Source organism: Pterocles gutturalis, unplaced genomic scaffold (genome assembly GCF_000699245.1).
Source record: "Pterocles gutturalis isolate BGI_N339 unplaced genomic scaffold, ASM69924v1 scaffold4407, whole genome shotgun sequence".
In the NCBI taxonomy this organism is placed as follows: domain Eukaryota; kingdom Metazoa; phylum Chordata; class Aves; order Pterocliformes; family Pteroclidae; genus Pterocles; species Pterocles gutturalis.
In genome coordinates, this window is record NW_010109974.1 from 15,491 (window position 1) to 33,875 (window position 18,385).

General features: G+C 35.5%; 1 protein-coding gene across 1 annotated transcript; it reads left to right on the plus strand.

Annotated features, from left to right (window-relative positions):
• Positions 1-1,158: 1,158 nt before the first annotated feature.
• Positions 1,159-18,243, plus strand: LOC104461519 (multidrug resistance protein 1-like; the record flags this gene model as incomplete). Its single annotated transcript, XM_010073142.1, has 12 exons — positions 1,159-1,191; positions 1,622-1,743; positions 2,505-2,562; positions 3,889-4,036; positions 5,358-5,421; positions 11,240-11,431; positions 12,321-12,492; positions 13,497-13,621; positions 14,354-14,525; positions 16,161-16,274; positions 17,263-17,373; positions 18,118-18,243. Coding segments are annotated over 12 exons (1,437 nt in total), but the record flags the coding sequence as incomplete, so codon positions are not given.
• Between the last annotated feature and the right edge of the window lie 142 nt (positions 18,244-18,385).

Below are 18,385 nucleotides of genomic sequence, written 5' to 3' on the forward strand. Positions count from 1 at the left end.
ATCTTGCTGTCCTGCAGTTACTCAAATGAGAAACAATATGCACTGTAGTAAAATCCTGCTTTCTTTCAGGCTAGATGAGTAATGTTTTTTTCTGATTAGACTTAGAAGAAGGGAAAAGAAGGAAGAGTAAAACACTCCTTTTGTGTTCTTTGGTTTTATGCTGACTGAGCATTCAAGAATGGATTAATCCTGAAGTCTAACAGTTACTTGGAGCATTCAGTACCATCTCTAATAAAGTAGAGAGGAATACCTGGGAGTTCTAAGGGGAATGATTAAGCCAACAATAGATAAGGGGAACTTGTCATGGCTTAACCACAGTAAGCACCGCACAATCATTAGCTCACTCCCCCCCGGTGGGATGGGGAGAGAATAAGAAGCATAAAAGTGAGAAAACTCATGGGTTGAAATGAAGACAGTTTAATAAGTAAAGCAAAAGCCATGCACACAAGCAAAGCAAAACAAAACAAGGAATTCGTTCACTACTTCCCATCAGCAGGCAGGTGTTCAGCCATCCCCAGAAAAGCAGGGCTCCATCACATGTAACAGTTACTTGGGAAGGCAAATGCCATCACTCCAAATGTCTGCACCATCCTTCTTCTTCCCCAGCTTTGTGTGTTGAGCATGGTGTCATATGGTGTGGAATATCCCTTTGGTCAGTGGGGGTCAGCTGTCTCAGCTGTGTCCCCTCCCAACTTCTTGTGCACCCCCAGCCTCCTTGCTGGCAGGATGATTTGAGAAGCAGAAAAGGCCTTGACACTGTAAGCACTGCTCAGCAGTAACTAAAACATCTCTGTATTATCAACACTCTTCAGCACGAATCCAAACCATACCACCGTGCTAGCTACTATGAAGAAAATTTACTCTATCGTAGTCAAAACTTTTCCTGGTGGAAGAATCGACTATTCAGGCTTGTCTTCCCTGGTGACAATGAAATAAGCGTTTATTTAAGGACCTTGTTTGCTAAATATTTCCTTTAGGAAAAGAGAAACAGAGGCCAAAGTGCATACACTTTACTCTCCAAAGTAGGTGAGGCAATAGAGATGTGAAAAAAATTAGAAAGCTGTTCATCATCTCTGTTTTACATAACAAGAGCAAAGTCCAATCATGCTGCGTGTCCTTAACCATATTAATTCTGCTGATTTTTGAATAATCTTTCAGAGAACTAGACGCAAACCAAGAACAACATTCACGGTAAGTCAATATTTTTTTTTTTTTAAATAGAGGTATTTTATAAAATTCACTGATAACTAAAATTGGCAAAATTCTAAATAACTGCATATTCTTTTAAATAAACATCTACTTCTTCATTTATTTTGCATATCTGTGCTGAACTGCGGAAAAAATAATGCTTGTATCGTTCAAATGAAATTAAATGAAGGACCCAGAGTTATCAAACAGGTACAAATACAAAATGTAGATGTTTGTAGGCAAACTCGAAACATTTGGACTTGTTCCAACATGTTTATACTTGCCCATTATGAGGATTCACTTGCAATGTATGACATTAATAACTTTACTGATTTTAACAAGAATCTATGTTTTTCTTTCAAACAAATGGTTATTGAGATTGCTCTTCTTGGCTTAATGGTTGTATATTTCTCAGTCAAATGTTATTTTACAGGGAGCTATCTTAAATAAATTTAAAATGCATTCTGAAGATGAAAAGAAGCAGAAGCATACTGCAGATGGAAATAGTTATGAGATCACTGCATCCAGCCAGAGCGAGGAATCTGAAAAGAAACAGTAAGTATTCTTAAGCATTGTAAACATGCTTGGTATTGAAGCTTATAAGATTACATTATCTTATTTTAGATTTTATTTTCTTTTGTGTTTAATTTCATTTTACTTGATTTTATCAGGAAAGCCTAATAACAGAAAGCTTTTTATCTACTTCAGAGTGACATTGATTGACACATTAATTTGGTGCAGAAGGATCTTTTTCTTTTAAGGACTAAGTGTCCACAGTATTGACTACAGTTTATTGAAAACAATTCTAAAATATGACAGAAATTATGCTAGAATGGACATCTTGGATACAATTATGTCATCAGCTAAAAATTATGTTAAATTTTTAGCATGGAAGGGAATCAGTGTTTTACATACCTTGAACATTGTGTTTGTTCCCCATCCCCCATGTGTAAAAAACTGATTTTATAAGTTATCTTCTGCTTTCCCATTTTGAAAGCTATATTTTGCTTCAGTTCACAACTTTCCTAATCAGACAGTGGAACCACCAGTCCTTATTGGTGTTGTTGTACCCTTAAGAGGGGTGAACTGGGAAGAACTGAAATTCATAGCAGTCAGGAGCTGATGCTATTTATATACCTGGAGGTTTAAATACAAACATCCAAAGAATGCTTAATAAATCATATTCATTTTACACACAATTGTTTCCTGTAACATTATTTCATAATCATATTTAATTAAACTTCATTAGTACATTGCATTAGTATTTCTGTGAAATGTCGCTTTTTAAATGCACTAAAACTATCATACCTTTTAAGCAAGGAAAAGAAGAAGAAGAAAGCGGAAAAGCCTAAGATGGTCAGCCCGTTAACACTGGTAAGATTTATTCTCTCTATACATGTGTACATGTATATGTATAGATGCATGCACATTTCAAAGTGTAAACAAAACATGGTTAACCTTATGTTAGAGTACCACATATATGGTCTTGTCTCTACCAAATACTTTGATATTACAGAACACTGGATACAGTATAGCAATCAAGGAGTTCTTTGTGTGGACGTAGTTTTATGAAACAAGCTCTCTTATTACTGATATGGATTCTTAGCAATTCCTTAGGAAGTTACCATGCTAAATACACCTGTATTAGATTTTTGTTTGTGAAACATGGGGATTTCCATGTTCATTCATTTCTTCTGACACAATGAAAAGCCATCCACATACCTAAGATTGTGTGTCGTCTTGTCCTCTAAATTACCTGAGTCAAGTATTAATCACACTGATTAGCCGCATTAATCATTACTCAGTCACCTGCATCAGCAATAAAGTGCAACTCCATGGGACTGATGAAACTTATAATTAAAAATTGTGTATTAAAAAGTACTTTAAGTTCCAGAAATTTTTAATTTACTGTATATTTTAAAATAAGGCAATCTGTTAATATTTAATCAAAATAAATTCTATGTCCTCTTTTATTAATACTGAAATGTTTTCTATTTTGTGGGTTTAGTGTGCATAATGAGCAGCAATGATATGGCAAATAACAGAAATAAAACTATAGCCCATGATGCTGGACAATGCCCAATTTCTTTGCTATGCTGCACCAGCTTGCACTTTTACAATTACATCGTACCTCTATAATCTACACCAGTAAACTCAATAATTTACAGTATAGAATAAAGCCAATGATTTTGTAACAGATGAGGTAAAAATTTATTAAGTTTCATAGTAAGAGGTATTTAGGATTTCAGTAAGTTTTTGTGATGTCTACGGTACATTAGGAACAGTTTTTCTGACTGCATAATACTGGATTTACAGTAAAAGTAATTGTTGCATTAATTACCACAATGCCATTGACATTTCTTATAACTTGAACCTTAAATAGCAAATTTTAAAAGGGCAAATTTCTTATGCCTTGTTTTCATATGGCCTTTCTTACCCAGGTGCAGATATTGATACATTAAAATACTACACTTTTCTGGTTGTGAGAGCTTACAGCATAAAAGTGCTTATATTAGAATGACTTATTCCTATACATTTAAATTGGTTTGTAAACTTAATTTCTAATCAGATAAAGGTGTAGTTTTGTGACACTAGGTGTGCAATTGATAGCTTTTTCTTGACTTTCTTGCCTTTGTAGACATAACATTGTGTTAGCGTTCTAATACCACAATTAAAATGAATTTCTCTTCTCACTCACAGTTTCGGTACTCCAGTTGGTCGGATAAATTACTAATGATAGTAGGCACTCTCCTGGCAGTAGCCCATGGAAGCAGTCTACCTATTGCGATGGTAATCTTTGGTGATATGACCGATAGCTTTGTTGCTTCTGGAAACACAAATGTTACAGGTAGGAATATATCTGCTATGAAGAGAACAGTGGCTCATATTTGGAAAACAACCAGGGAGAGTCAAGCATCTTGATGTGATATATTGACGTCAGAAACCCCAGTTCGTTACTATACTATAATGCAAATTAATAACTCGTGTTTCCTGTAATGCAGATACATTATGGAATTTTTTTTTTTGCTCCTAATTCTTAGTTTCTGCATTAGTAGGTTGGGTTTTTTTTCAAATTATCTCCTACAATGCACATTTAACAAATCATGTTTAACTGTGGCTGTGATAAACAGCTCCTCAGCATGAGTTCCTGTTGATTCCTTTGCACCAAGTCTGACAATTATAGTTCACAAGGTAAATCAGATCAGTAAGTAGATCAAACAGAAATTTGTTACCAAAAATAAAAGTACATGTTTTCTCTTGGATCAGTTTGTTGAATAGCCTCATTTGCTAAATCAGAATTACAAAATCAAATACAAAGGAGGGCAGGCATGCACGGCTGGATGCAAGAGGGAGGAGTGATACTGTGGCTTTGGTATCAACTCACAGTTAGACCAGATTACATATCCTCTGAACTCACACATTAGATGTTAAACTTCTGAACAGGCTTGTTGTTTGAAATATTATCTAATAAAATTTTATTGAACATTTTAATAAATGTCTATGGTGATACAGAAAAAATAACAGATGTGACTGTCTTCTGTCCTGCATCCATTTTTGATCCTATTATGCTGCTATAAGACAGAAGCATGGGCATACGGCCTTTATAAAAACAAGTAATTTGTTATTTACTCCTTCCTATGTACAATACATTGATCAGATTCTTATGGTGCAAATGCAAATTTCTGCAACTGTAGTCTTCTCAAAACATTTGTCACTAAGTTCTCATGTGGGGGAGTAAAATTTTAGGGCCAACACTAACATTATACTCAATGTTTTCATAATGGGTTAAGCTATCTACAGTTACTGATTTGATGTTAGTGTCTAGGCCTGTATTATTTATGGGTTTTGGCATTGTACAAATGCCCTATATTTTCATAAAGAAAAAAAAAAACAAACTGAGCATTTAATGAATGCTCAGGAAGACCTGTTAATCTCAAGTTACACTGATGTTGTTTTGTAGTCAGTGAAGTTATGACTAACCTTACATTAGTATAATCATTGTGTTTGAATAGGTAGAAGCCTGAAATCAACAGAGTCCTCCTTTCATTAAAATCAACTTGATGCAAAAGGAGATGTAGCAACTCAATATTTGCTAAACTGTATGTAAGAAAACAAGTTTGTTAAAACTTGCTCTGTTAACAGTATTTACTCTTTTCTTCCTTTCTAAGGAGACATTCCTCCAGTGAATTCCTCTTCAGATATTCTTGGCAAGCTGGAAGAAGATATGACGAGGTAATTAGAAATTGATATTTCCTCTCCTTTTTAGTGTAGGCTCGTATTTCTAGTCAAACCATTCTTCTCCCACAGATGTTTTGCATAGCTTAAACAGCAAAAAAGCAATGGTTGATTGAATAAGTAATTAAAGATTTGCACATGAGATTATGGGAGGCACTGGGAGGATTCTTGACATCCCCAGCCATTCCCAACAACTTCCCTGTAATCTCTTGCTCTCACCCATCCCACCACCTTTTCAGGGGTGCTCTGTGTCCCAATGCCATCTGCATTTCCTTCCTTCTTCCTTCTCTTCCTCTGAATTTATAAACAGTAGTTGTTTATGTTGATTATCATCCACTGATTCCTGGAGCTATGATGAGTCACTGATACAAAGCAAAATTAAAATTGCCAGATAGTATAGAATAGAATAGAATTGAATCATTAAGGTTGGAAAAGACCTCAAGGATCATCAAGTCCAGCGTTCAACACCACCTAACTCACTAAACCATGTCTCTAAGCACCACATCTACACATTTCGTGAACACCTCCAGGGCTGCCAAAACATCAAGTTCAACTGAATTATCTGGACTACAGAAAATACTGAGTTAGATTATATGCAACTGTTGTCCCAAATATGGGTTTGTTCACCCAGTGTGCAATAAGCCAATCTCACACAGAGTCGAGATATTGTTTATTACATGTCTGTGCAGAGGTGGATGCTAAGTGGCAGTCCACAAAGCTGACATACCCAGTTACAGTCACATCGTGTATTTATACAGTTCAAAATGTTAATTCCATCTTTTTTTTGCCACGTCCCTCTAACGATAATTGGATAGTTTTTATCTCTTCTTAACTGCAGTTGGTTAGTTCTTTTCCCACTTTGATTTAAAGACACAGTGTTCCTTAACTTTACTATGCGTGCTCGGTGAATGAGGGTCTTAATTTGAGGAAGGTCATCAGACACTTGGAGGACACTATCTCATTATAATGTGAAATTTTAATGAGACAGTTTATCCTAAGGATACTTTAATCAATAGTTTCAGGAGACGTGACAAAAGCTCCCATCCTCTGGGATATTTTGCACTCCAAGGACAGCAGTTGTCTGGCAGTAGCAGAAGACAATAGTCAGTAGGTGCTTTTGCTACAAAGCTTCGTAAAGAAAAGGGCAAATAAGCAGAAACATCAGCTGCCAATAGATGTTTTTTGGTAAGTGGCTTTATTAACCACTGTCCATGGACTTGGTTTATGCAGGATGTCCCATGCATTTTCTTGTAGCACTTCATCTTCTTTTCTTTAGGCTGAAGTCTGTTCCTTATTAGGTATTGAAAAATGTCTGACATCTCAGGAATGCTGATGCATTCTTCAAGGCAATTGTCTTTTCCAAAGAGAAGGAGATAAGGCATTTGTTCTAGTAAGTCCTGCTGTTTTATATTGAGGTGCATGACCATTTCTAGTAACAGTGGACTATAAACTTTATAGATAATTTAGATTGAGTAGTTAAGTTTCTAATTAAAAAAATCTATTTACACCAAAAAAAGTTCTTTTCCCTAAAATAAATGAGCAAGAGCTGGTTAGGGAAAGGCTGTTACTTAGAAATGAAGACCTCGTATGTAATGAGAATGAGCTGACAGAGAACTGGCAATTATGTTTTATAAGAGAGTATGGATACACAGAGTTTCTTGCTCCCACATAATTTCTGTCAGTTAGTCTCTGACATGAATGCAAGGAATGAATGCACACCTTCAGCAGAATGTACGAGAGCCCAGTGATCTGAAAGCAAATTTGAAGGCAAAATTGCAGAACAAAATAATTTGTGCATGGATGAAGTTACCCTGACTGTTCTATGTTTAGTAAATACCTGATCCCTAGGTGCACAACATTTTTAAAGTCTGTCTTAATGTTTATTCTAAAGGAAATTTTGAAATCGTTTTTCTTACTACATATGCAATTATAGAATTCCTTTTCTGAAACTCACTCAGATCTTAGCCTCCAGCATACATTTTGACAAGTCCAGTATTTTTATAAAGTGTCATATAAACAACAATTCCTGTTAAAATGTAAAATTAGAACATTTAATTTTAATTGAGTGTTCTGTTATTCTTGAAAATGTAAAAAATATCTGATTTATTTTCTCTGTGGCAGTTAGTTACTCTCTATATTTCTACCTGTTTAATTACCTCTTTCTAGTAACTCTTGTTACTTGTGGTTGGATTGCCTTTAAAACTGTATCACTTGCTGTTACAAATTTATCTTAATTTTAAAGATATTTGCGTTAGAGTTTTAATTTCCACTTTGAAATGAAAATAATGACACACCTTTAAAATCAACATATTTTCTTCTTTTTTCTGCTCAAGCATATCTAATCTGTATTTTAAGAGCAGGATGTACTATAATTAGATAAGGCGTAAGAGTAGTGTGTTATCAGAACTATCTTTGATTAATGGTTTGGGGTTTTTTTAATCTCTGAACTCATATCACATCCTCTCAACTAAAAACAATAGGAGCCATCCCACTGTCCTCAATGGGCTATTGTCTAGGAATCGCTACTGCTTAAAGAACAGAGTACCGGAAAACAGACAAGCTGGCAAAAAGAAAGTGTAAATGTGAATAGATCTACATCAACATCTGAACATTGAGAACTGTCTGTTTGCATGAAACTAAGAGATGATCTGTTTGAGGGAGATCTTTTAATAACATCGTGCATGCCACCTTGTCTTTTTAGACATTAATTCTGAAAGTACAGGTATGAATAAAAAGCATATTTCTCCTTAGAAACAAATTGTTGAATGAGGAATGTGTTACTTATTAGTAGCACAGGAATAGGTTCTCTTTTCTGAAGTTTCTAGATAGAGCCTTGAGTTAGTGTGTTCACTGGTTTAAAGAAGCAGCTGTGTGTACCCAACCCCTGTTTCACTAAGAACCCCTGCCAGCAGGTCAAATAATAACAACCGTTTACAAGGACAAAGTTCTCACACAGGTGTGTTCAAGTACTGAACTATACATGTGGACTTGGTTGTGTTTGTTACTCAAACAAGTTTGCCTAACCCCCAGCTATTTCTCAAAAGAAAAAGAACCATTATTTTACAATGCAGTGAGCATTTGCTCTCTGTTACGTTTCAGCAGTGAATTTAGAGAATGTATTTAATCAGCCTGGAATCTGGCAAAGATATCAATCCCTTTTGATACAATTGCTCAAGGATTGTTTAGCCTAGAGAAGTGAAGGCTCAGGGAAGACCTTACAGCAGCCTTCAACTACTTACAGGGGCGCTACAGGAGAGATGGGGAGGCACTCTGTAACATGGGGTGTAGTGACAGGATGAGGGGTAATGGTTTTAAGCTGAAAGAGGGTAGATTTAGATTAGATATTAGTAAGAAATTTTTTACTGTGAAAGGGGAGTGGAACTAGATGATCTTTACGGTCCCTTCCAACCCAAACTGTTCTATGATTTCACAGTCCATGCAAAGAAGTGGAGAAAGTATTGTGGAAGACCTATGAGGCCTGCTAACTAGTTAAATGCTTTGTATTGATTCTTTCTGCTGTTTATTGGGCAGGAAGGTCTCTGTTTACTAATATTACTCTATGAGTTTGGCCATGCTTAGCACTTCTTAAATTTCATTGGTCATGTAGCTGAAAGAGGGTAGATTTAGATTAGACATTGGGAAGAACCTTTTTCCTGTGAGGGTGGTGAGGCACTGGAACAGGTTGCCCAGAGAAGCTGTGGATGCCCCATCCCTGGCGGTGTTCAAAACCAAGTTGGATGAGGCTTTGAGCAACCTGGTCTAGTGGAGGGTGTCCCTGCCCATGGCAGGGGGGTTGAAAAAAGATTGATCTTTAAGATCCCTTCCAATCCTAACCATTCTATGATTTTTCAACTCTATTAATTTGTCATGAAACAAAGTCCAAGCATAAAACCATTATCTGAACTGATGTAACATCATAAAGTAATTGTCTAAAACTCTGCTGAGTTTTGAAGCAGTGTTCTTGTTAATGGAGCTGAAAATTATCAAGGTCAACACTGAACTAACCAGCTTTCGGTTAGACATTAATTTAGATAAAGTTCATTTCACAATGTATATTGTTCTAAAATCCCTGACTAAATTGTATGGTACCTTAATCACTGAAAAGACTGGATTGAAATTTGAAAATATTAATCTGTAAAGTCATAGAATCATAGAATGGTTGAGGTTGGAAAGGACCTTAAAGATCATTGAGTCATGATCAAACGGCCTTAAGGATCACCAAGTCATTCTCTCCTTTTTTGAGCAAAGCACTTGCACACAGATTCCTGCAGTTTGCTTCTGCCAAGTTTTATGCTACAGTTCTAAAGTATCAGTATGCATAACTGATTATATGTGAGTGAAAGATCTTGCAATTACATGTAATATACACCTCAATATTTAGCCATTGGTTTAGTTGTGTTTTACAAACAGGGAGTCAGTTCAGTTACATTTTTGTGGTTTAGTTCTGGTTTAAGTTCACCTGTGACTGATTCTGATGTCAATTCTGAATCAAATAAAGTCTGATTTGATTCTCTTTGAACAGTTTAGAACTGTGGCTCAAATTCAGTTCCAATTTGAGAAATATAGTACCCCCTGGTTTGTGTATGTAGAAATATAACACCCCCTGGTTTGGATTTGACACCCCACTCATAGCACAGAGCTGAATTAACTGAAAAGTAAAATATCAGTTATGAATAAAATAGGGAGCAAAATAATTTTTGATCTAATGGCATTTGCTTGCAAATGATGTGTCCTGGTTTTGGCCTGGATAGAGTAAATTTTCTTCCTAGTAGCTGGTATAATAACTGTATTTTGGATTTAAGATCATAGAATCATAGAATCATAGATGGTGAGAATAATGCTGGTAACACACTGATGTTTTAGTTGTTGCCGAGCACTGCTTACACTTAGTCAAGGACTTTTCAGCTTCTGATACTGCCCTGCCAGGGAGGAGGCTGGGGGTGCACCAGAAGCTGTAAGAGGACACAGCCAGGACAGCTGATCCAAACTGGCCAAAGGGATATTCCATACCATATGACATCATGCTGAACATGCTGAACAATAAAAAGGAGGGGAGTTGGCCAGGGGGTGGTATGGCTGTTTGGGGACTGGCTGGGCATTGATCAGTGGGTGGTGAGCAATTACATTGTGCATCACTTGTTTTGTGTATTCTTTTATCATTGTTATTGTTTTCCCTTCCTTTTCTGTCCTATTAAACTATCTTTTTCTCAACCAGTGAGTTTTACCTTTTTTCTGATTCTTGCCCTGATCCCACTGCAGGGGAGTGAGCGAATGGCTGTGTGGTGTTTAGCTGCCTGCCAGGTTAAACCACAACAAGATGTATATTTAGTAATGCTATATTCTCAAATTGGGAAATATTTACAGCATCCATGAATATATATATTTATATAGACAGGCATGTCTTATGATATAAATGTGTGTGTGAATACAGGAATGTATGATTAAGCCTGTCTATATATGTTAAAACAACACTGTCATGGAGTTTTTAGGAATGACAAATTTAAGTGAAAGCAATATTGTATATAAAATATAGTTCTAAAATAATCTTACGAGAAAATAGATACTATATTGACAAAAAGAAAAAGTTATTCCTGTCTAGCAATAGCTCATTTCATTTATTGCATATTGGAAAACTGATATTATATACTGCTCATTGAAAACTTGGCAAGTCTTACAGAGAAATGTAAACTCCAGTATAAACATATAAACTTTAATTCAGGTCTGAAACAGAAGTAAGCATAAAGCTAAATACTAACTAGCAAGGTAATTAGAAGTAATTTCAGAGAATATTTTCTTTTCTTTTTTTTTCTTTCAGATATGCATACTACTATTCTGGAATAGCAGCTGGTGTTCTCCTTGCTGCCTATATCCAAACTTCATTTTGGACTCTAGCAGCAGGCCGGCAAATAAAAAAAATTAGAGAAAAATTTTTTCATGCAATTATGAGACAGGATATTGGATGGTTTGATGTAAATGATGTGGGAGAACTTAACACTCGACTTCTAGAGTAAGTATACTATACCTTTCCCAATTTTATTTTATCTTATTAAGCATGTATGAGTTACAATTTTTTTAAAAATTGAATTATTTCATTGTCATATGAAGTTTTCAAGTTTTCTCATAGACAGTCTGAGAGACTGAACTTCTGATATTTCTGATACTGGACTCTCACAGGGGTAGCAGAAAAGCATTTTGATAAGTTCTCTTGAACTTTTAGGATGACTAAAGCCCAGCCTATGAGATTACCCCCACAAAGAGAAAATATAGTTCACTTATGTGCTCACTGGGGACTGAACAAGGTGCTGACTGACCCCAGCAATGTGAACACCTTTAACTGCATGACAAGCTATTCCTTTCTCTTTGTGTACACAAAAGGCTTTACCTTTTTTTTCCAGATATCCCACAGTTTATAAACAGATAAAAAATTTGGAGTTAAGAAAGTGAAACTAACCTTGCACTGTAGGGTGCTTAGGGTGGTGAAACACTGGAACAGGTTTCCCAGAGAGGTGGTAGATGCCCTGTCCCTGAAAACATTCAAGATGAGGTTGGATGGGGCTCTGGGCAGCCTGATCTAGTGGAAGATGTCCCTGCTTACTGCAGGGGGGTGGACTAGATGACCTCCATGGTCCCTTCCAACTCAAACTATTCTATGATTCTATGTAGGCAGAATTTCAACATTTTCAGACAAAAACAGGTTTATAGCATTACATTTGAAAAATAAATGTGACATTTTCCTTGACAACACTATATAGTGCTTTACCTTGAAGCAAACTGTTGTTTGGAAGTAATTGAATAAAAAGGATTGTCCTCTACACAGATGCTCATGTAACAAAACTGAAAAGCTTTCTTGTGCTTTCTAAATTTTCCTTCCTGTCTGGTTGTAATTTGTTTTTCAGTGATGTCTCCAAGATTAATGAAGGAATAGGTGACAAAATGGGACTGCTTGTTCAATCAGTAACAACATTTTTAGCAGGATTTATTGTTGGTCTCATAAGAGGATGGAAATTAACCCTTGTAATACTAGCAGTCAGTCCTGTCCTGGGACTTTCAGCAGCCATATGGGCAAAGGTATGTTAACATACATTCAGTGTCGGGTTTTATATTAATGAGAGATAATGAAATAAATCTACATACATGTGATTCTTACTGTTAGAATGTATTGCTTAGAACAATTATAGCTTTAGACACCATCTATGTACATAAGTTCTTAAGATGAACTGTATATAAGTACCCTCATGTAGTTTGAATATTATAATTCCTGTAGATTGGACAGACTTGTTTGATTTGAAGCTGTTTCTACCAATATAGCATATTTTTATAAAGAAAAAGATGCAAGACATATGAGTAGAATCCACATCTGTAACTGTTAAACTTCATCCACATTAGTACTTGTTCTGCTGAAAGAAGTAATTGCACCTGCTGAAAAATAAGTGAATAAGTCAGACCAAGCCCTGGTTTCAGACACTGAGTTTCTTTTCAGAGTTGTTAACAGCTTTGGTGAGAAATTTTAGACAGACTTTGGTGAGAGAAGTACTAAATTACCATAGGATTGGAGTGATTTATATTTGTAGTTTGGAAGCCTTCAGATTTTCATAGTATTTTATTTCCCTTACATTTCAAAGATCTTATAAGCCTTCTCTGTCTTGAGTGAGTATATTGTGGAAGAGGTAGGAGTAGAGAAGCATGTGCTACCTACGTCTCCTGGTTAAGAGTCTTCATGAACTGTGGCAAATTAATGTAAGCTATAAATTCTGCTGGGTAAGGTAGCCAGAGATGACAATATGCTGAGGAGATCTGCCTAAAGAGAACCACACCAGCTCAGTATGAGTAGTCATATAATCTGCACTGGGTGAAAGCAGAGTGGAAAATCTAGCCCTTAGTTGTTGAGAATGGCTAATGTTGAATTATATGGTTGAATTCATAATGTACTTAGGGATTTTGATGTTGAACATTCTGCACTTGTACATAATCAAAAGGCTTCATATTGGAAGAAAGTAACTGTGATGGAAGCCATTATGAAGTGCTTGAGCTCGCTCCATTTTTTTAAGTCAAAATATTTGATCCTGTATTAGGTTCTATCTTCTTTCACTGACAAAGAACAAGCTGCATATGCAAAAGCAGGTGCTGTTGCAGAGGAAGTTCTGGCAGCAGTCCGTACTGTAATAGCTTTTGGAGGACAGGAAAAAGAAATTAAAAGGTAAGACCAATATTTGCTTTCATCAGCTGATTTTAAAGTACTCTCTTCAGATGGTTTGAAATTTTCCTGTATCTTTGCTGTTGAAAGTCTGTCAAAAAAAGTAAGTTGTGCTTCCTGTGTTTTCAGGTAATGGGAGATAGTCTGTTACAGGCTATTATAAGTTTCACTACATGTTGAAGGTCAATCAGATATTTTTCTAGAAAATGACAAAATAAGTTGATGTATTGTCTCTACTGTAGAAAGTGTACAAACTGCTTTAAACATTACACAGGAGAGTTTTAGACAAAAAAAAAAAAAAAAAAAAAAAAGGCCCTGGCGTGAGAAGAGGTGATGGTATCCTTGGTAATCTGATTACTCAGTAGTTGTTGTGAAGGTACTAATAAACAATATCTCTATTATACTGTAAATCATTCTTGTGATATATTTTACCTTTTTATCTTAAGCTAATGATTATAATCTCAAAACATGTCATGGATGGTTCATGATCAAAGTTTATTGACCTGCAGATTACATCTTGAATGCCAGTCCCTGAACTGCAATGCCCTTTCTTTTCTCTATAGACCAGGTCAACTGATGTTGGCCTTTATAGGAGTTACCTTAAAGTCTCTGTGCCCGACTACCAGGCTTACCTTTGTACAGTGTTAGGGTTATATATTTTATATATCTTTTACTTTGTGAGTGTTCTTTTTCTAGTTCATCTGAGTCTATATTGAATTTCTATCTTTCTTCCAGGTACCACAAAAATTTAGAAGATGCTAAACATATTGGAATACGAAAAGCTATTACATCTAATATTTCTATGGGTGCTGCTTTCTTCCTGATATATGCATCATACGCACTGGCCTTCTGGTATGGAACTACCTTGGTCATATCTGATGATTACACTATTGGCAAAGTTCTTACAGTAAGTATAAAAGAGTAAATTCCCAATAATGGTGAGAAATACTAAAGAAAATACATTTACATGTACATTGGGAACTTATTTGAGTTTAATAAGAATTATGTGCCAAAATCAGCAAAATAATATCCCTTCTTCTTAACAAAAGGATTCTCACCACAAAAGTCTACGTATTGTTTCTATAGTGTCTCAAAATGTACACAAGCCAAATATATTTTCAACTGTTTCTACATCTTTTCTGAATTCCATAAGATCAGACTGATATAGAAACAGTTCAATCAAAAACTGAAGTACAATACTCCTCCTCCTTGCTATTTGTTTTCAGATTTGTGGGGCTGAATATATTTTCAGGGCGCAGAAGCAAGGACCTTTTTTTTTTTAATTTGTTGTGTGGTCTAAGTAGATAATTTTGTTGATACTTTTCTTATATTTTGCACCATAAGAGCTTGGAATCACTTCTCAGTATTTTTAGAAATTGAGATGGAGAAAAACGTACTTATGACTAGGAAATATGTTGCCATCTAACTGAAGGAAGAAAACCATAACTCATAAATCATAATTTAAATTCCTCTCTTGATGTGACAACTATTCCAAATCCATATGAGATATCAAACAAATATGGTAAGAAGAATAACTTCATTAAACACGATGAAACCCAGCCAGGAAACCATATCTATATATTTACATCTTTTTTAAACCTGTTTTGTTTTATTTATGAATCAGTCAAGTTTGCAAAAAAATGGCTGATATGTGTTATTGGCTCTTTTTAACCTGCTTATTTTTTTTAAAGGCAGGCTGACATCTCAGTGAGGTTCATGCCCTTGTAATTTTTTCAGGTCAAAGTATTTGCAGTTTCTGACGTTTATGTTGTAGTTTATTGGAAGGGTGTTTTTACACCATTAATGGGAGGGTGTTGCCTTGTCAGGTATCACATCTGTGAATGACCACTGTTGAACAAAAGATGATGGGTGTGATGGACCTTTGCTCTGATGTACTATGGGTGTTGTGATCTGTCTGAGCAGTGTGTTTTTATTACTTTTGATACTAGCTGAAAGCAATAAACTATGCTTCTCTGAGAAAATATATTTTTTCTTTTTCCATTTTTTTCATGTTTGCTTGCACTCACTCTCTTTCATTCCAGCAGATGGACCCTTTATTACTTTGTGGTGGAAAGGTTGTATTTGTTTACTTCTATCTCACTGTCACTTTGGAAGTAGAATAGCAGTGCTTAGCAAGTCTGTCTTTGTTCCATTGGAAGATATGCAATACACTTTCTGGTCTTTGGAACATGTTTTGACAAAGAATGAATTAGTACAATAAATCCTGAGACGACGAGTGTAATTATACATTTCTTGGTATAGATTTTGCAGGTCTTAGTCAATTTTTCAGTTCTTATCAGTCTGTTTGCAACCTTCACATTGTGCAGGAACTCAGTTCTCAGCTGGATATTTAAAAGCCTTTTTCTTAATATTATTCTTTGTTTAAGAGAGACCTTTTCATTTTTTCTTTTATTCTAGATTCCTTAAACTTCTGTTAACAGACATGGAGCCTTCTGACCCAAAGATATCTAATGTAAATAAATAAATGTAATTCTCTGCTTAAAAAAGAATTGATATATGTCACCATAAACATTTCTTACAGGTCTTTTTCTCTGTATTGATTGGAGCTTTCAGTATTGGACAGACTGCTCCAAGCATAGAGGCATTTGCTAGTGCAAGAGGAGCTGCCTATGCAATCTTTAATATCATAGACAATGTGAGTATCTTTGCCCTCACTCTCATTTCAAAACTGAGTGACCTTCTTTTTAAAGTATAGGAACTACTTATGGATATGAAACTAGTAAGAGTAAATAACAGTGTGTAAAATAAGCAGAAATATAAACTTAAAAGCAGACAGATGTAATTATTAGTCAGTTCCTCTTTGTCTTCTAGAGTTATCAGTTCTTTGCTTCAAACGCAAAAGCACTGGATCTCTGAATCACTTGGTGTTGGAGGTGTCCTCTGATGTTTTATCATGAAGGGCACATCTATGGTGTTATATAGATATGTGATTACAGACGATGTAGGTATATGAGCATAGGTTTCAAGGTATCACTAGCACCAACAGTAGCGTGAGTGTCAGCCAATCAGTAAAACACAACCTGGTAACCTGGATATGTACTTCAATTGCCAAGAGAGTCTGAAGTCAGGGAAGCTGTTATTTTGATAGCTAATGAAGCTCTATGAAATGCAATTGCATGTTTTGGATTATTGTTAAGATGTGTTTCAAGTTCTAGACCCACTCTGGATGGAAACAAAACCAGTAATAATTAAGAACTCTGTTTCTGCTTAGTGGTTGGTGGATCAGTTCTTTCTCACACAAACTGTTTCAGCAGAAAGGGACAAGCTATAAATGAACAGAGTATGAACAGCTCATTAGAATGATCTGTTCAGGTTAATCATCAGGCAGTGAAATGAATCTCATATTACAGCTAGCTGAGGGTACAGTCTCAAAGACAATGTACTAAATTCACACAAAAGCTCAAATGGAGAAATTATAAAAGCATTCTCACATGAGCAGATCATCAGTGTAGTAATGAGGCAGCAAAACATCATGCAATTTACATGTTTCAGAAATACCACCTAAATTACTTTAAAATTCCATTTAATACCTCTGCAGAATAATGGTGCATTCTAGGACTTCTTTATAAAAAATATCATTAGGAAATAAGTTGTGCGGTTTTTTAAATTTTTGTTTTGCACAGGAACCTCAAATTGACAGTTATTCAGAGACAGGTTACAAACCAGACTACATTAAAGGGGACGTGGAATTCCAAAATGTTTACTTCAATTATCCATCCAGACCAGATGTTGAGGTACTGTAAATGAAACTTTATATATATTACAGTTAATTAAATACATGGATCATTTGTTAAGAAAAAAGTCACACAAATAATTTTGTTTTGAAAATATAACCATTCCAAGTTGATTCTATAATTTAAGTAAAACTACCTTGACATCACAGTGATTTTAGCTAGAATTATTTCCACCTTAGCTAAGCATGTTAGGTTTTCTGAATAATTTTCTATCTAAAGCTATAGTCAGTGTGGTATGCAATAAAACTTAAAGATTAATTGCTATCAGAATCTTAATTTATGCATCTAACCCAAATGTTTGTGTATAGTAATAGTAATGACGTAGTGGGTTTCAAAAGTACCTGCAATGCAGCTCTGTTAAGACTATAACTCAACCAGTTAAAGAAAGCAGTTCCAGCAAACACTTGTTATATACAGAATATAGACCAGAATCTGTATTTGTCTGTCCAGACAGAGAAGAAGTTTGCTTTTTAAAGCACTGACATAAATCCAGAGTCTTAATGTAGTGGAAGTAGAAGACATTTGAATGATTTCTGAAAATATTTTCATGAAGAGTGTCTTTCCACTATGTAACTGGTTCCTAGTTATCCAAAATTTAAACTCAGATGTTTATAAATTTTGTTTTGTACCAGATTCTGCTACAAATATGAAGTATATTTTATTGTAATCCTTAGAGTGTCTTCAAGTTTACACTGACATTTTAACATACTGTCATGTTTTTGGTTACCTTTCTTATCTGCACAGATACTGAAGGGCTTGAATCTCAAGGTTAGTTGTGGCCAGACAGTGGCCCTGGTTGGTGGCAGTGGCTGTGGGAAAAGTACAACTGTTCAGCTCATCCAGAGATTTTATGATCCCAGGGAAGGCATGGTAAGATACCTCAAGCAAGACAACTGCTCTGTGTGTCATAGCTGTTGGAAGTCTAGTTCTAGTCTCACTACCCTTGTTCCAATGGTATTTTAAATTCTCCCCTAAAAATACGTGTGCCAACCTGTGGAGAGAGGTTCCTTGA